The sequence below is a fragment of the Callorhinchus milii genome, unplaced genomic scaffold (assembly GCF_018977255.1).
Source record: "Callorhinchus milii isolate IMCB2004 unplaced genomic scaffold, IMCB_Cmil_1.0 Scaffold3, whole genome shotgun sequence".
In the NCBI taxonomy this organism is placed as follows: Eukaryota; Metazoa; Chordata; class Chondrichthyes; order Chimaeriformes; family Callorhinchidae; genus Callorhinchus; species Callorhinchus milii.
Window position 1 is genome coordinate 25295779 of NW_024704744.1, and position 19948 is coordinate 25315726.

At 40.6% G+C, this 19948-nt stretch overlaps 1 protein-coding gene across 3 annotated transcripts in view; it reads right to left on the bottom strand.

Annotated features, from left to right (window-relative positions):
• cad (carbamoyl-phosphate synthetase 2, aspartate transcarbamylase, and dihydroorotase) overlaps positions 1-19948 on the bottom strand; it is a 61662-nt gene that overhangs the window by 7446 nt on the left and 34268 nt on the right. For 2 of the 3 annotated variants that reach the window (XM_042332927.1, XM_042332929.1), the window contains exons 22-38: positions 19569-19787; positions 18732-18899; positions 17832-18014; positions 17584-17688; positions 17214-17459; positions 16961-17042; positions 16518-16684; positions 14709-14873; positions 13635-13766; positions 12906-13107; positions 12042-12232; positions 11380-11520; positions 10442-10525; positions 9433-9586; positions 3130-3177; positions 1638-1798; positions 632-706 (exon numbers count right to left, since the gene is read on the bottom strand). In XM_042332927.1, coding sequence (XP_042188861.1) covers positions 632-706; positions 1638-1798; positions 3130-3177; positions 9433-9586; positions 10442-10525; positions 11380-11520; positions 12042-12232; positions 12906-13107; positions 13635-13766; positions 14709-14873; positions 16518-16684; positions 16961-17042; positions 17214-17459; positions 17584-17688; positions 17832-18014; positions 18732-18899; positions 19569-19787 — 2523 coding nt within the window. The remainder of the gene's footprint in view (positions 1-631; positions 707-1637; positions 1799-3129; positions 3178-9432; positions 9587-10441; positions 10526-11379; positions 11521-12041; positions 12233-12905; positions 13108-13634; positions 13767-14708; positions 14874-16517; positions 16685-16960; positions 17043-17213; positions 17460-17583; positions 17689-17831; positions 18015-18731; positions 18900-19568; positions 19788-19948) is intronic. The other variant, XM_042332928.1, reaches the window with a different exon arrangement.

Sequence of the window (19948 nt, forward strand, 5' to 3'; positions counted from 1 at the left end):
GTTGTTGTTTGTTGTATTAACAGTAATTATCTAGAATACTTGGGATTGTTTATTTTAGACTGCTGCCAAATGCTATAACAATACAGAACAGGATTTGAGCACCATAGTCATAGCAAAGTTGAATGAATTGAACCCATTTTTCCCTCTCCCTTCACATTGGTTTGACCCAAACTAAATCCAATCTAAATTCTAATCCAGAGCCACGTGACAAAAAGATTTATCTCCAGTAATGTTGACACATGGCTGATGTGCCATGTGTCAACAAGGTCTTTGTATTTTGGGAGGAACAACAAACTGCATTTTAAACGTAAATTAAGTTTGATTAAACTTGATACTTTGGGATTGTTCAGCTTTCAGATCCAGTACTTGCCCCTTTGTGCAGTTCAACATGACTCAGTTAAGCAGTGGCTGGCTGGATAACTTGACTAACAAATGAAATTAACCTGGAATTCCAATTTTGTATAACATTCAATAAATATATCCTTTTAAATTAATCCTGAGACACCAAGAATAGACCATCTGCAAGCATTATAGGTTGAAGGGTGACCTGTTACAGAATTCATTCCACTTCTTCTGCACAATGATTAATTTGAAAGATGGGAACAGAGGGGAAAATCGTTAAAACACCTACCTTTAGAATGTCCAAGCTACGATCTTTCTGCACCATCAAACGAAGATTATGAGCAACATTGAACAAATGGGACATCTAAAGTGAAAGAAAGACTGTTTAGAAACCACAAACATCTGAGTTCTTAAAAAGCCACAAACTGCGCACGTACACTTGGGGGGAAAAAAATTTGATAACTAATAAACCTTTAGAATGTGGTCAACTTTCAATATACCCAAGTATACAAATTAATATGCTGCATGTTTACAACAACAACTTGCACTTATACAGCGACCTCCACACAGGGCAGTTTAACAGTGGAGGAGCTTGACTCCGAGCCGGGGAGAAGGGGGGGCATAAGCACGGTCGAAAAGTAAGGTTTTTAGACAGGACTTGAAAGAGGGGAGAGAGGAGGCAAGGCGGATGGAATGAGCGAGTGTTCCAGTGTTTGGGGGCGTAGTGACTGAAAGCACAACCTCCGATGGTGGGACAGAGGGTGCGAGGGTCGAGCAGGAGGCCGGTGCCAGTCGAGCGGAGTGAGGAGGTCGGAGAGGTAGGGAGGTGCCAGGTAGTGAAGGGATTTGAACAACTAAATTAGCATCAATACAGGACATCACATAGACTCATGAGTAGAGGAACCATAGAGAACACAGTCCAGAAAGTGTCTGTTAGCTGCAGTTTAGCAAGATTGCCAAGATGCTTCAATTGGCCTCATTGCCTCTGGGTTGATGGGGGTGCGGGGAAGGGGGGCAGGGAAGCAATAGCGAAGATTCTTCATTGCTAACCAATGATCTCTGCTGGAAAAGTGCTCGTGTATGAATGTCAGGTGAGGTCAGAGTAGACTGAGATGACCTTGAAGGTTCAAAGGTCTGTCAACACACAGTGTCTGGGTTCATGCATACCAATTGGGAGAAGCACATGAGTGTTGATGGCAACTGGAGAACCTTACCCGAGCTAAAAGGTTGGTGCCTTCAGAAGAAATAGAAAAGAAATTGGCAAAAGAAAACCATCAAACATTAAATATCATTACCTGGTCTTTAGTAAACTGTCTGACCGACAGAATATGCTGCCCAACAAGATGATGTAGAAGAGGGGAGTATGGATGAGGGAGAGCTTGTGCTGCAAGATTCTGTGGTGATAGAAGCCTCGAGACTGGAGGAGGATATATATAACCATCCTGACCAATGGTATCTTTGGCGATATAAACACATAAGACATGTCAGCCCTTCAGTCTTATTTTTATTATTTTACTAGCTATTTGCAGTTCTGCAAAAGTTTTGGTTTCCGGCAACAAATCACTCGTCGATTTTGAAGCACCATTTTGCACCAAAATCTTCTGGTACAGATTCACCTGCTGGGAATCGCCAGCATTTTCAGGATTTGTTTTGAATAATTTGATTCAGTTGTTTCAAAATCTGTCCTATTCACAGAATATTAGACCGAAAATAAATATATATATTTTTAAAAATCCAAGAGCATATTTAAGCCAGTTCACGGGTTGATGCTACCCAGAAGTTTTGTTTGCATCAAAATATTCACAATTGCTGTATATAATATAAAAAATACAATCTACCACCATGCAACATATTTCACTACATGCAAGTGCTGTGCACACAGGTTTGTGCCTGTGTTGCTCCATATCCAGATACCAGCATGTTTAGGTGTACCCTCCCAATTTCCTATCCCAAATCATGTGGGAAAAGCCTTGCATCAAACCAAAAAAAATAGATGGGTCAGGAATGCATAAAAATTGTTACAAGATGCTTTTGTAAAAACGATTTATATTAAATACTGGCTAGCATACCTGAAGTCCACATTCATCTTCAGTAATCCATCAAAACCCTAAGATTTTAATTTAATGGCAAAAGCCTTACACTTCCATGAACTTTATTTGTACAGAGTTTTAGTGCTGTGATGGTGCTGCAGGTATTAGCACTTTGCAGGGAGAAAATTCAATATTTTGTTTCTGGATGAGTGTGTTCAAAATAAAAATAACACTCCTAGTGCTTAAAGCTAATCATTTATAATAATACTTGCATTTGCTATAGCGCCTTATCAGGTCATCAAGACGTCTCCTTGACTACTAAAATAGCCGCCTTCAGGATCCTAAGGTCACTAGGAAGGTCATTTCCTGCCTGCTGGTTGCAAATGCATCGCTACCCATGCCTCACTCTCTCCAATGCTACAATATTCTTCCTGTAGCATTAACCACACAATACTCCAAATGTGACCTAAGCAAAGTTTTAAAAAAATTTACCATCACATCCTTACTTTCATACTCTATTGCTTTGGGCATAAACCCAAGGATTTTAATTACAGTCTATTGTCTTCTTCACCTCTCCTGCTAGTTTTCGAGTCCGGTGAATCTGAATCCCGAGAGCAGAGTTCCTACCGGTCAAAGGGAATTTATTTTGGGATTCCTTTTAAGAAATCAAGCAATTTAGACCCAAAGGCTTGCTGGGAGCAGGACAAATAATGAAACATTAAAACTGGAGATAAAAATCAGACGTTGCGTTGCACACCTTGTTCCGTAGATTTCTTGACTGTTTTTTCCTTGTATTCCCCTTCAGCTGTTCAAAGCAAAGCATGCAGAAGCAGTCAAAGTCATTAATCAATTAGACCACAAGACATTCAAGCATGCTCTGCAGATTACACATAGTGCACTGGGTTTCTCCAACATGCACCTAAAGGGAATCAGGTACTTACATTTCCATGTAGCCAAATCAATGGCATTCATTTATTGGAAGGCTAGAAACAATATCTACTCTATGGTCTCCACTCGAGGAGATCTGTGCTATTTCAGGGTTTGTTGAGAATTCTTCAAACGACATAATTTCATACAGTTGTAAATCTTCCTTTCAGCTACAGCAACGTGGCATCTCATTTTGAGATGAATTCATAGCTTGAAGAATATTCCAACAAACACTGAGTGAAAACTAAAACTTGGTAGAATCTGTGAATTTCTATTTGGCCATTATGTAAGTTCTGGCTTGGTTGTATTCTAATTGTAGCTCTCTGTGTTGTCAGTTACCACCTGACTCTGAAATGATACAGGTTAACATATCAGAGATTCAGCACTGTGCCCCCATTTCTTAAACTTCAATGCTGTTTGCCCCATCGCTCTTACAGTAGGCAGATTTGTTTCCCTTTCCAGTTACAATCTCATTTGGGAGGCAAGTATATATTGTATTGAAATTCAATTAGAAGTACAGTCCAGAGAGTCAGTGCATTCATTGTTTTTTGGTCAGACAGGTATCTCGCGTACAATTCAATTTAAACTTAAAGGCACCTTTTACATTGGAAGCACATTTTAAGGACAGGAAGACCCCTACACATAGAAAACCATCACCATGACTAAGGGTCTCCAAACCAAACTACTAAGAGTTCCACATAAGTATGGTTTCTGTTTGTCTGCAATAGAATGGGGCACCCACCAACGGAAATAGTTTCTCCTTGTTCCCCTATTGAATCCCTTCATAATTTTCGAAACTTCTATTAAGTTTTTCCTTAACCTTCTCTGCTCCAAGGAGAATAACCCTAGCTTCGCTAGCGTTTCCTCATAACTGAAGTCCCTAATTCCTGGTACCATCCTGGTAAATCTCCTTCACACCCTCTCCAATGCCTTAACATCCTTCCTAAAGTGTGGTGCTCGGAACTGAACACAGTACTCCAGCTGAGACCTAACTAGTGTTTCATAAAAGTTTCTTGAATTACTCTTTTTTTAAAAAACTAAAAGTGGTAGTATGAGTAAACACCCATCAGCATGGAAACCACACAGAGAAGCCTTTATTGACTATTTAATCGATAAATAATTGCAATTCATCAGTAGCAGGGCATGGCTGACACCACATGAGAGCAGACAATCCTCCAGTTGGCGAACTCAGCCATTTAAAGGGTTCAGGTCATTCTCTCTTCCCCCACCATCGGAATGTGCAGAGATGAAAATAATTTTTTCAGTGTTTTTAAGGTGAGACAGCAACAGCATTAGAGCACATCATCTTACAGCTATGCAGTCACGTGTCAAAAATCTAAAGTGCTAACTTTTTACCATCAATGTTAAAAGCAAAAGAATTGTGCATTTCAGAAATTCCGTTTTGGGATGCAAAAGGGACAGAAGATAAGCTTCAGGAACTAATTTTCAAGTCACTTCCTGCTGGAGATTACTACAATTACAAAAGCAGTACCCAGTGATGTGGCTAAATCCACATTTTGCACCACTCAATTTTAAAAAACTCCTCTCTTCCCCCTCAAATCTTAACCCCATCCTTTTACGTGCTTTATAAATTAAGGGAAAAAAGAACAAGTTCCAAATGGTTCCAAATTAGAGAGGGGCTATCAGTATTTTGTTACCCAAGAGTGCTTATGGTCTTGGGACATTGCCAGCACAGATAGTTACTGGACAATTATCCAGTTACATGAAATTAACGTTCGTTGGTGCTGGAATTCCTTCTTACATATGTTTTGTTCGATATAAAATAAAAATAAAGAATAACAATTCTTGCATTTGATACAGGGCTATATCACGTCGTCAAAATGCCTCAAAGTGCTGCACAGGATTTACTGTAAAGTGTAGTGATTGTACAGGTGTAAGTTAAATAACTTAACTTCCCACAAAGACAAATATTTTTTAAAGACACTAATTAAAAGGGCAATGGAGTCAATTATCACAAACAGTCTACATAACATTACTAGAAGTAGAACTTGAATGCAACAATATTGGTATTGATTGTGGATGGCATGTAAAAGCATATATTTAATAAATTCTGCACAGATCAGGCAATTATTTTTACTGCAATCAGTTTAAAATCAAGAAGCAAATGATGCGCTCAATGATGACAAACTGTGCAGCGAGATATTTCTTAATTGAAAGCAAACAGGATATAGGTCATACCCCGAGTTATGTGGAAGGAATTGATCTGAGTTCTGATTAACAGACAAAAAATAATTGCAGACGTCAAATCATGCAATGCAAAAATTTGGCACAATCACAAGCTTGGAAGAATTCAAGTCAACAGAGCTTTAGCACAACATCGAGTAAATTTGGCATCCATTTTTCAATATAAGCACAATTAAATTTATTACATTCAAAGATCCAAAAATTACCAAGCCATCTAGTGGTCTTACAAGCCAATCCACCAAGTGTCCTCGGAACTGTAAATGTCAGAAACCCTTCTATCATTTCACACACAAATATTTATGGTTACAAAGCACAAAGGCCCAATTCTACAAAAATTAGTCACTTTACTCACAAATATTCATCATTCTTCAATGGAGTTTTTTACTAAAAAATCAACACATTCTTAAAATGTATGAGTTTTATTTAACACAAGTTTAAACAAAATGTTGATAAATCCACAATTGCATTCAGCAAATGGAAATTTGTCAAAAAGATCAATTAAAAAAAAGTAACCTGGTGACAAATCTTGGATGTCAGCAATTGTCACGGCAGGCTAAAATGACCGATTTCTAGATCTGAAGAATTGGTTGTAATAACAATAATAAGTCCTTACATTTGATATCGAGCCTTATCATGTCATTGAGACGTTTTAAAGAGCTTCACAGAACGTATTGCAAAGTGGACTGTGTGTATTTTATGGGCATAACTGGCAACTAATTGTACACAACACTGTTCCAAAAACAGTTCTGGATTGAATGACTAAATTTTCTCTAACCACTGAGCTACAGGACGTTTTGAGAAGTCTCGAAGAAGTGGAAAGCGCTATATCACTATTATTATTGATGGGGTGGGGTGGGGGGAAGAGAGGTGGTTGACAGTTATTTGCCTAGACATTAGGTAACAGCCAGCTTTATCATCAGCACTTTTGACATATTATGGAACAAAAACCTGTGGAGCCAGTGGCGTTCTGCTTCAAACAATAAACATTGAAGGTTTTTTTTCCTGAAATTATAATTGACCAAAATTATAAAAATGGCTATACAAAATCTTGTAACAAAGAATTTAACAAGTGAAATTTCAATCAGATATGGTAATGTGTGTGTGTGGTGGGGGGGGAAGAGAATCGAATCTTTATTTGCAAGTCCAATTGATACTTTTTTCAAAACTGGTTTCAGCTACAACGACGACAACTTGGATTTATATAGCGCCCTTCACGCGGACAGCGTCTCAGAACGCTTCACAGTAACGGATCCCGGGACTGAGCCAGGTGGAGAGGGGGCGGGGGAGGGGGGGGGAAGGTGACCAAAGGCGCGATCAAAAAGAAAGGTCTTCAGCAGAGACCTGAAAATAGGAAGAGAGAGAGCGAGGCGAAGGGAGTGAGATAGGCGGGTGCAGAGGAGTGGAGGGATTTGAATACAAGTGTGAGGATCTTGAAGTTGATCCTCTCTGGGATAGGCAGCCAGTGCAGTCTGGCAAGGACTGGGGTGATCGGGGAGCGGAGTTTGGTGCGGGTGAGAATGCGGGCGGCAGAGTTTTGAATAATCTGGATTTTATGAATGGTAGTGGAGGGGAGACCGGTGAGGAGGGCGGTTGAATCGTCCAACCGAGAGGTGACAAAGGCATGGACCAGGGTTTCAGCGGCTTTCGGAGATTGGTATTGGCGGAGACTGGCAATGTGTTGGAGGTGGAAGAAAGTGGTGCTGGTGAGGGACCGGATGTGGGGGGGTGGGGGAAGGATAATTGGGGGTCAAACCTGACACCTAGGTTGCGTACGGGTTCGGAGAGTTTTAGGGGAGGTCAGGTAGGAGGAGGTGAGAACTGTGGGATTTTACACATTGACGAGAGGCAAAAAGTACGGCTTCCGTCTTGTCAACATTCAGCTAAAGGAAATTTACACTCATCAACTCCTGAGATCTGACAGGCAGGCTGACAGAACATCAGAAGACTGGGGGTTGCAAAGAGAGGTGGAAAAATAGAGTTGGGTGTCATCCGCAAAAATGTGGAAGTGTACCCCATGTTTGCAGATGACATCCCCAAGAGGGAGCATGTAGATCAGAAAGAGGAGGGGCCAAGGATGGATCCTTGGGGTACCCCGCAGGTAACTGGGTGAGAGCGGGAGGAGAAGCCGTTTGTGCAGATGTACTGCTGGCGGTTTGTGAGGTAGGACTCGAACCAGGCGAGTGCGGTCCCACTGAGGTGGATGACAAGGGAAGGTTTTTTGAGGAGGGGAGTGATGACAGCAGTTTTGAGGGAGGCAGGGACTGATCCGGAGGAGAGGGACTGGTTGATGATCTCAGTCAGTAGTGGGCAGAAGAGGGGGAGCTGGGTGATCAGCAAGTTAGTGGGGAGGGGGTCGAGGCAGCAGGTGGTGGGTTTCATGGAGGTGATGATGGGTGAGAGGGAGGAGGGAGAGATGGGGAGGAAGGAATGTAGAATGGGGGTCGTGGTAGGAGCAGATGATGGAGAGGATGAGGGGGACAGAGAGGGCGTGGTGGTGGGTGACAAGAGGCAGGTGGATGAGGCTGCCTGGCGGATGTTGTGTTTTTTAGATGAAAAGAAGTCCATGACCTCCTCGTACTTGGCATTGGATGTGAAGATTGAGGAGGCCTGAGGGGGGATAAGAAGGAGGTAGTGGATGGTGGAAAAAAGGATTTTAGCTAAGGAGAGCAGAAGGAGCAATGTAATGTTCCCCAATCCACACAGATAGGGAGTAGAGAGAAGAGAGAAAAGAAAACAGCCACAATTCCTGCTCCGAATTCCCACCAATGACTCTATTGGGAAATGTGCTGTGTGCATACGACTGGATTTAGCTTTGATGGCTCTACAGCCAAACATTTTAAATAGCCATTTTTACAATTTTGGCTAGGCCACCAGAGAGAAACTTTATTTTCTAATAGTGCCATAGGACCTTTAACAGGCAAATGGGAACTCAGTTTAATAATAATCCTTGCATTTGAATTTGATATAGCGCCTCATCATGCTTTCGAGACATCTCAAAGCGCTTCACAGGATATAGTGTAAAGTGGAGTGACTGTGTATTTTGTGGATGATACACAACAGGCAGTTTGCACCCAGCAATGTCCATAAACTGCCATGGAATGAGTGACAAATTTTATTTGGGGGATTGCTGGCCAAGACACCAGGAGAAACTCCCTTCTCTTTTCGGGAAGGGAATCTTTAACGGCCACCTGAACAGGCAGATTGGACTTTGGTTTAATGTCTCATCCGAAGGACGACACCTCTGACAGCGTAGCATAAGCCCAGCACTGCTTTGGAGTGTCACCTTAGAGCATGTGAGTTCAAGTCCCAACGTGGCATTCAAACTCACAACCTTCTGACTCAGAGGTGAGAGTGCTAGTACTGAGCCAAGCTGACATAGGCACTCTCCTATCCTCTGACAATGCAGTGCTCCTCCAGAACCGGAGTGTCATCTAGACTCTAGTTCAAAGTCACGACATGGGGTTGAACCTACAAAATTTTGACCCAGAAGCAAGGGTCCCAAAAACTGAGCCAGGCTGACACTTTCCATTACCAATAAGTGGAAAAATATTAACAAATCTGCATAGCTTTCATGTTTTACTTCATTTGTTATGTCCCTTCTTCGATGCCCGCCCCAAATAATCTAACCTTTTTTTAAACAAGTGTGGTGGAAGCTGGCATTTATTCTTGCCTGTATAGACTGCTCTAAACGTAATATCACTGTCAAACTAGTAAGTGCAGCATAATCTACTGCATCACAAAGTACAATTAGATAATATTCGCTCTTCTTCATCCTGCTCCTCCTCCCCCCCCTCCCCTCACTAAGATGACCATTAAACACTGTACGTAGTGGCTAGCCATAGGAAGGAACATGACCTGAGAATGGAACTGCACAAGGAAACCTGCATGAGAAACCTCACACTAGGCAGAGGATAGAAAAGCCACGTACCATTTGCCAGGCCAGGATCAGATGAGCGATGAATTCTGGGAGGAAGGTGGAATCTGCCATCTCCAGCAGGACCACCGCCTGCTATCCTGCGGGGACTTGCTGCTCTGGTTCGGATTATTTCTGTTTGAGTCGGATGCCTTGAATGCTCTGGTGTCTTAAAACAACAATTTACATTTGTATTGTGCCTTTCACATTGGAGGACGTCTCAAAGCACTTCACACAGCTGACTTGAGAGCCAGAACTGCAGAAGGGTGGGGGTGGGGGAGGGGGTGAAGCTGAGGAGGAGAAAGGAAAGAACATGACTGAAAGCATAGTCAAATAGATAGGTCCTAATGCAGGGTTTCAAAGGTAAAGAGGGAAGGGAAGATAGAGGGTCTCCAGGATGGAGTTTTCAAGAGCGGAGGCAGAATAGCTGAGAGTTCACCCACCACCAAAGATGAATGAGTACAATGCAGGCAGTAACTCTCACCAAAGTTAACATTGATGTTGTCCAAACTTCAGTTCAAACTTGCTCTGCTACTTTCTACTTTGAACCAGTTCAAACTTGCTCACACTTGAAAACAATTTTAGTTATTAAAAGTTCAACCGGATGTCTGTAAAGAGGCTTCAATAAATTCAAGGTTCAAAATTAATCTGCTTTTCTTGTGGCAATTGAACTGCTGAACTTCCAAAAGACGAAGATACTGAGAGATTTTGGTGTGATTCTGTGCCTTTATTAAACGTCTTAAGTCTCTGTTTTTGGTCAGACTGTTTCTGATACATGTGGAAACCCATTAGCATGCTTAAGAGTAACCAAACCAGACTGAGGGTTCCATTTAAGTCTTAAAACTCTGTAGTTCAAAACTACAGATAAAATTGGCTGATTATAGCCTGACATCAGGCAACTGAAAACTATATCATAAAGCTCAATGGAAGTTGCAGCATGACAGTCATGCCCCAGTACAGTAAAACTGGATCACAATGGCAGGTTCATGTTTTGCAGTGTTTGAGTAAATATTAAAAGCTTTACCTTTACTGTAGATGGTTGTGGTGGTACCGGCATACCTAAAGGCCACGTCCTTACATCCTGCCCATAACCCGAAGGGACCAACACCTGAAATGACACGTTAAATTCTGTACAGTTGCACTTTCAAGATTGTATACGATGAATAAGTAATATCATTCACTTATTGCAAAACATCTTAATGATCCACATTTAAAATTTAGAATCTTACATCCAAGTATTAAAAGCAATCAGGAAGATTTTTCTCACACGATTTGTAACAAACTAAAGTTTTTTTTAAATTTAAAAAGAAATTCACATTTCATTCAGAATAAGTGCATTTGAAAGCGCTTCAGAGCATATTTCACCTAGGCCGCAAGGTGGCGTCAAGTTGCACTCCTGCCACCACTCACCTTAATAGCAGATTGATACAGAACCAAAATTAACCTGATTTTACTCAAGGGAATGCTATTCATGGGGTGGGGGGGGGGAATAAACGCTCCGTGTGGATCTCTTTTTGCCTAGCTTCTAAATTACAACAATTTACATTTACCTAGTGCCATTTGTGTCAAGAGGATGTCTGAAAGTGCTTCACACACTTTGACTGGGAGCCTGAGCTGGGGGGGGTTGGGGGGAAGTTTAAAGGTGTCCAAAAGCATAGCCAAAAAGATAGATCTTGAGATGGGTTTTGAAGGCGGGGAGGAGTGGAACAAGAGTGGCAGAAACAATTTAGGATTCTCCAGAGTAGTGTTGAGGGTTGAAGGGGTGTTCTGAAATGCCATAGGCATGTTCCAACAGATCTTACCCAATGTATATCAGACTCCATTTCAAAGAAACAACTTGCACATCTGCAACATCTTTCTTGCAGGACCAATTGTTGGGAGTTTCATTTTCACGAGTGCAAAGGAAGTACTTTAACAAATGTTTACAATCACTTCAGAGACAATGCATTACAATAGATGTACCTGTCCATCGATGTAGGCCACTTCGCCTCTCAATACAACCCGCCTGACTCTTCCTTTGACTTTCTTTCCTTCAAATGGTGTCCATTTAGACTTTGTGAACTGCATGTGGCTCGGGATAACCCACTCTTGTTCCAAATCAACCTGCAATATGTATAAAAGATATTAACACTGTCACAATTACAGAAAAAGAGTTGCAATGTTGGTATTAGAGAATACATTCTAATAGTGTTAAATGGAACTCCACTGACACTGTATGGTGTGGCACATAGCTCATAATTGAACTTTATACCTTTTGGCATATGGATTGAACATGCAATTAACCATATTAAATCAGTCACTTTTTTAAAAAAAACAGGTCTTTGAAGTACATGCAACAGATTCTCGCAACATTATATTGGGCAGGGGATTCAAGCAAGAGCTGGACAAATATTAGATGATGGATAGTACATGAATACCTTGGACACTGAATGTGTAGGTAAGATGGATTGATGGCCTACTCCTTGAACCCGTTACTTTCCTACTACTGTAATTTTTAGCCATTGTGAACGGAAGCTTTAACTTTAAACCTGAATGAATTTGCCACTGACCCAACCAAGAGTACATTTCTCAACAAGATTTTTGAGGGACAAGATTTCTTTAATGGATCTGGCTACAAAACCTACCTCCACATAAGTGTTTTCCTGGACTGGTAACGAGAAGATTTTGCGAGGATTTTCATAGAGGCGTTTAACAATATCTTCAATGGTGAGTCTCCCCTCACTGACAGCAGTGAGCAGTAGAGGCAGCATGGTCTCCAGGCCTGGATAACCTGGCGGCGGGGAGTTACTATTCTTCTCTTCAACAGAATGCGGAGCTACAGAAATTAAGGTGAAAATTTAAAACTGTTTTTTTTTGCTCTAGTTACAAGTGTACACAAACCCAGCATTGCTCTCTTGGTCCACACTCATTTTTTTTCATTGCAATACCTGTGCTTTTCAAGTTACCACATTAATGAGCTCCTTGACAAATGGTATGGAGTCTAATCTATAGTCATCCTTTGGCATTTAAAATTTTTAATGCCAATGATATAACTGTTTGATGCAGAAGCCCAAATAGTTACATTTGCAAATCATGTATTCTTAAATTTCTACAAAGCAACACGTTATACAGCAACCCATTTTTTTAAAGAAAAAAAACTCATGAAAAACAATGACTTTGCAATTGCAATTCAGATCATTTACTGTACACAGTCATTGACTGTTGTTGAAAAAGCTCCCACAAGAAAAGTGCTGACATTACTGGTGCCTTACCACCAAAAAGGTGCCTTGTGATGTAATCAACAAAGATCAGAGATGCAAGAATTGCACCAGAGTCGTGGGCTTGAAAAAAGTATTATTAAGAACATTATTCATTTCTCTGCAGGAAGATGTATAAAGGTAAGAACTCTTTCCCTATGAGAACATGAGCTGCACACCTATTCAATCTTCTAATGGCACAGACATAAAGGTTTCATGGAAAGGAGGGAATGGGTTTACTAAAATACATACCATGATCAGTTGCAAAACAGTCAATAATATCCAGGTTTTCCCAGAGAGCTGCAACATCTTCTTTAGTACCAAGCATCGGCCTGACCTGCCCTCTCCCGTTTCCGATGGATTCAAGGTCCTCCTCACTCAAGAACAAGTGGTGTGGGGCCACTTCACAGGTTACCTGAAGTCCCTTCTGCTTTGCAGCTCGAATAACCTGGATCTGTTTTGATAGAAAACAAAAGTTGAATAGCTTGGTTCAGTCATAGGTTACCCAAAAAAGTTTAGGCATCATCTGGGCTGACACCTTATGTGTTTTGTGGACCACATTCACTCTGCCTGCAGGTAGCTGGCAAGTGGGCAACACAGGAAATAAAGTTAATGGAAAGCTGATAACCTGGGCACCAATCATCTTAGCTTCCTGCATGCAAACAAAAATGGCCAGTGTACGTGATATCTGATCGGCACCATCACAGTCGTGTTCTAGCACGTCTGTGAGAAAGACCTCAAAGGTAGGAAATGACATGCCACATCCAAAATAAGATACTTCACAGTAAATATCACATCAGAAATTCAAAAAAAAGTCTAAGGTTTTAAACGGGTTTTGTAAAAGTTGAAGTTTGAATGAAGTGAAAACCTTGGATAGAATTTGCAAATTCAGTGTTATAACACATGATCGTTAGTTCAAGACATGGCAGAATTTTTAAATTCAACATTACAAGTGAATTGACAGTGAACTGTTCATCTTACCTCCTCCTTCCTCGCTACATGGCAGATGTGAACTGGTCTTTGGTACAACTGAGCAACCATTAATATAGCTGCGACTGTCTGCCTCTCAGCGTGTGCTACTATAGGTAAGTGCTTGGGCCATTTCTCGAAGTGCTGAAATATAAAAGTAGAGCAAGTTAAAAAAGTTTTCAAAATAGATTAGCTACTTAAGCATCTTCTGTCTCTTTATGCCAATACCAACAAATGATACAACGTCATTTCCAGAAGAGTGATTTGGAGCAGGATTTAAACTTCCTGCTCCTTGCCTATTTTGCCCAGGGCTAAAGAGAGCTCTGAAAATTCATAACTAATCTTATGCATACAGCTTCACTAAACTTATCATTTCCATATTTTTTTTTAAACAAATAGTTTCTTTCGAGTAGCTATAGCTGGCTCTTTCCTAACATTTTAAAAAATCCCCTGAAAATGTCTTGGAACTTGTTACTTCTCAGCAAATCTGAAAGGATCAGCACAGTTGATTAAAAAAAAGGTCGTTTGTATACGATGTGAACAGTAATGTAAATGCTTAACATGAAAACTTCAGTAAATAAACCCTGAATATTTTGGAACATAAATCAAAATTTCTAATAGTAATTTGGACCATGTAAAATTTTGCACTTCCGAGACCTGAATCTGATTAAGAATTTGCAAGGCGAAAGAAGGCCAAGGTCCATCTAGTTCACCTTCCACATCCTAGCAGTTACTTGTCGTGTCCCAAATTATACATTGTATCCTAAGATATTATTTTCTAGCAGAAATCTATCTTGAAACAAATGATATTTTCTGCTTCCACTGTCTCCCTAGTGAGCCTGTTCCATTAGTTTACTTCGCTCACTGAAGTAGTATTTCCGCAGATTTGTTCTGAATTTATTCTCCTTTCACTCGCAGGCCGTGTCCTCTGGTTCTACTATTCAGCACAAGATAAAATAGCTTATCATGGTTTACATTATCTATTCCCTTCAGAATCTTAAAGACCGAAATCATATCATCCCTCAACCTTCTCTTACAAGAAGTGTCCTTCGGGAGACAGAATTTTTAAAAATATTGCGAGCATACCTCCATCCATAAGGATATGTTATCCATTTTGAGTGTTGAAAAAGTATCATTTAAATACATCTTCAGCCCAGCAGCAGAATTGCTGATCGATGGTAAAACAGCAGCATTATCTGAAGATGCTCCCAAATACAGAGCAAAATCACACCGAGCACCAGCAATCGCCAGCTGGGGGAAAAAAGGACCATTAGAACTGAAACTAGATTAAAGTTTCATAGAGTAACAAAATTTGCCCACAAAATATACAGTCAATTCACTTTACAATATATTCTGTGAAGCGCTTTGTGACGTCTCAATGATGTGATAAGGCGCTATATCAAATGCAAGGATTATTATTCTTAAGATGTTAATTTATAATTCATGTACTGCAATTACAATTTTCATAGTTTCAAATGTAGCCAACTTCTACATATTAGCTTGACATAAACCATTCAAACACAGAGAACGCAATCTCAACCTCATGAAAATAGATCTCATTTTTAATTTAGGAGACAACCTATACCTCACAAACAGTTGGTATTTTAATCTACATTTTTCTTTTACAACTGTTGACAATTCATTTAACACTGACATCAAGAAGCATCTTTATACAAAGTGTTGTCAACTGCTGGAACAGGTTACCATGGAAGGGTCGCAAGAGATTAGGACACTGGATTAAATTTAAGAAATACTGTAGTTTGATGCTATGCTCAAAAGATAGTACAGTTGATATTCTGGAAAATTTAGATCAAACTACCCAGGGTCTGATCCAAACCTTTGTGATGTTGATTCAAAATTCAAAGGAAGTCCAAATTTATCATTTAAAAAGTTACAACGTTATGACCTAGATTTTAATACTGTATTGTTATCTCGAACAGTATTTTGTCAAATTTGATATCAGGAAAAGGTACATTACTGGGGCTGCATTAATTATTTGTGCGTTGACAGTATTTGTGCCAAAATAAAAAGATCCTGATTTTCTATTAGTAAAAATGAAACTTTACAAATGGTTAAAGCAAAGGATTATCTGGAGCAAAACAAACTGGAGACCATCAGTATTTGATTACCAATAACGTGCATCTTAGAAAACCATCGACCATAGAAATGTATGGCACAGTAGAAGGCTATTTGTCCCATTTTTTGTGACCGTTTGCTCCACCAAGAAACAAAACCATAACAATTCCAATCCCCTGCTTGTTCCCCATATCTCTCATACCCTTCCTGTGCTTCGTCCAATTCTTTTGAAATTGCCTCTCTTACACAACTGTAGTGCAGCCCCATTATAACATACTTCTTTAAGCACAAATGTGTTTATAACGTGGTTGCAGTGAAATCCATTTGCTGTGAACATGCACAGCCAGCCCACTCACTTCCCATGTACCTCTTTCACTAAAATGACCAACTTTTGTGTCATTACATACGCATAGGTGCAGCATCAGAAAGTGATGTTGGCAGTGACCCGATGACCCAGAAGTCACCAAACATGTCCACAGCTAGCTGGTTCCCATGTAAAAAGAAGCTTTTCTTTCTGTGTGGGGACCAGCTGGCAGAGTACACGTTTAAATTGTTTATAGCTCAACATTACATACTTAATAATCCCAACCTCTGTGTTATAATAACTCTCCATTGTATTACAGAAGTAGAAAATGTCATTGATGCAATGCAATTAATTAATGTCTTTTTAATTCATTTAAAAAAATGTGGGTGCAATTTTAAGTATTTTATTTTCAGATTTGGGAGGGGGGGGAAGGAGCTATTTGCAGCATATCAAAATTTCATGCTACAAAGTCTGTAACGAAGAGGAAGATATGAATATTGAAAGGATTTAATTACCTTCTGCACAAGAGCAAATGAGGCCTGATCTATGATTGGTGGATTGGTGTTGGGCATGGCGCACACCATGGTAATGCCTCCTGCCAGCGCTGCTGCAGTGCCAGAGGCAAAGTCCTCTTTGTGGGTCCCACCAGGCTCACGAAGATGCACATGGACATCAATCAATCCTGGAAACCGAAAAAACAGAAACGTGTACTTTCCAAAGAGCAACTGATTGCAAGGAGTATTGCTCATACATAATTATGTTATTATTAATTTATTGCAATATATATATATTTTTTAAAAATTGAAAGCTTTCCTTTTGTTGTAAATTCTCTCTTGGTACTCAGTTTCCTTGGAGTTCATTTGTAAACAATCTCGGGGCACAGCTGGGCAGTTCAATAACACATATTGGTTGCAATGTTAAATGCTGACATTGATACACATTTTCTACTTACTCTTACCTGGCAAGCGTATCAGTTTGTGAGAGGTCATAGAATCTATGTGAGTCTTCACTGGAGGAGAAACCCCAACTTGACGCAAGGCCTAAAGAGATCATTTATTAACCAGAAGATTAATATAGGTTACACTTTCAAATAAAATAACTAACCAATTCAAGAAAAAAATACACAATTATATATCCCCCGCAGATCTATATATAAATATATATATATACACACACACAGTCCCATCAGAAATACACATCAGATAATTTACCTCAACAAACAGTTTAGTGCACTTGATATCGATAATTAATGGCACGGAGTAATCTACAGCCAATCGCCTAGTGCGGTAACCCTTGGTAACAAAGGAAGAAAGGCGCCTTCCTCCCGAGTTCCTCATCGAGAGGTTTATGACCATGTCAAAGTGGTTCTCTTCCAGGTAATCCAAAATGGTTCGCTGCTTCTCTCTCAGAGGACAACCATTGTCAGAATCTTCAAATGGCCAGTCCACTGCCTTGACCTACAGAGAAAGGAACCAGAGAGGTAAATAATAATTACTTTTTGTTAATTTAGGGAATAAAATCACAATCAAATTCAGCCAACAGTCGTGATGTGCAGTCCTGATATGTAGTGATCTCCATTACCTTAATCCCATGTTCAGTGTAAAAGTCTGCTGTGCCTGTACTAGCGTATAGACTGTAGCCAAGTTGTTCTAAAGAACGGACTGTGGAAAGCAGCTCACTCTTGTTCTGGAATCACAATAATTAACAGAATATTTTCTGTTATTTTCATATGTGAATATGTGAATATTTTCACACATACACACTTGTAGTCAAGAAAGCTGGACAGACAAAGTCAGAATAGCAAAATTTTCTAATATGGATATCTTTACCTTATAGCTACCAATAGAAAGTAGTATATTCTTTCTAGGCATTTTAAAACCAGTGCTTAACATGGCCTTGACGTACGCTTCATAACGATTTTCTCCAAAGCAGGCCACTTCTCCAGTGCTAGTCATCTCTACTCCCAGGACAACGTCAGCTCCAGCAAGACGGGAAAAGGAGAACTGAGGCACCTGCAAGATGACAAAAAAAATAACCACACATTGTATGTGATTTCTCTCAAAGTCCTATTATAAATTCTGAAAAGCAGATGCGACTACTCAAAGACATTCTCAAATAACCCAGTAACACTTGGTTTCTTTAGCTTCGTCTCTGAAGCTCAGTGAAGATCAATCCAGCTTTTATGAATGGTGCACGCAACATTGCACCCAATAAACTGTCTTTATTGAGCTGATGAGATAGGAACTCAGATGCATAAACCTTAGCCCTAAAATCTCCTAACTTGAAGCACCAATGTTCTCTGCTCCCCTCCTGGCAGCAGTGAATCAGGCTAAGATTGGGTTCCACAGTGGTTAGCAGCTCTCTGCTACCTCACCAAAGTGATTAATTACCAGGCGAGTCTTACATACTCACAATTTCCCCCCCGCCTCCACCCCCATTCTAAACCCAACCAAACCTCGGGCCAGATATGTAGTATAAGCCTCAGGCCTCTCTCTGGGGCTTGGGCTCAAGACCTCCATCCTGTAGCCTTAACACTCTGCTCATATTCACTTAGTCCCTGAAATCCAAAGACAGGCCTGAAACATTAATGGTTTAGATGGTCAGGCCATGTCCACTTAGTTTACTTGATATGGACGTGTCTCTGTAAAGTTCATAAAACACATGTTCAGATTCACAAGAGTTACTGGAGAGACAGAGCTATTACACTGTGCTTCACAACACCAGTTTACCTTAACTCCCACTATGCCTGTCCCAGTCATTAGTCCGACAGGCTCAACCTCTTCGCCCATGATAATCTGTGTGGCCAGGGCGACCATATCAACGCCAAGTGTTTTAGACACAAATGGAAAGGAGCGTGACACTCGCACATTGCACTCGATCACTTTCAGCTGGTCATCCTGCAGAAGAGAAAACAATGAAGAGCACAAACCGTTGCAGAAAACCATCTTTTGATCCTATTATCAAGCCACCTTCGATCCAGTCTAGGAGTGTAATATTCAATTATCTTTCTAACTGTCTCTCCTCTTTGCCTCTTGCTCGGGTGCAGTTCCACAGGTGCTGGTTTCCTCCAGTACCTGGCCCATTGTTCATGAGTTTTGGCGGTGATTGTCAGCAGGGGACTAAACTGCAGAAGGTATTACACACAAACTGGACTGTCCCCACCAGTCTGTGACCCATGCACAACCAGTAGAATATATTTGTAAAGGGATTAAGTGCAGGAAACCTAGCTAGTTTTCTCCTTCCTAATCCTGGGAAAGCCCAGACTCCCCACGTGCACAGATCAAGACCAGCAAGCTCCGTAAGTGCCTGGATTCAGAACAGTAAGCTCTTGGTCTGTAAGTTGCAGCTCTATCCACTACTCCTAAAGTTTACCTCCTTGTTACCTGGATTCATGGGGTGGGGGGTGGGGGGGGGGCACAAGGAAGCACGCAAAGTTATGGATATTCTGCAAGCAATTCTTCGAAAATATAGCTGTTATGGACCAAAACAAACTGAACATTTTAAAAAAAGGTCCAATTCATTGCAAAACATATGCAAAAACAGCTGCAATGATTTCAAACACAAACCTTTGCGATCAGCTGAAGGTTGAAAGGTCCAGTAACTTGAAGTTCCTGGCCGATGGCATGGACTATGGCTTTGATTCTCTCAGTTGTCTTCTGGTTTAGATCCTGAGGTGGCGTCACTAACGTGGCATCACCAGAGTGGACACCTGCATTCTCTACATGTTCTGAAATGGCTACAGCAATCACCACTCCGTCACAGGCCACCGCATCTACATCAATCTCCTGTGAGGCACACGTGCACACAATCGCTAGCAAATTATTACCCCCAGAAAGCAATACATCAATCAACCTAACAATCCTAAGTGCCTATTTACCAGATATGAGATAACTGTGATATGACTAGACTACACAGTTGAATGCCAAAAAAACTATTCAACTGTGGA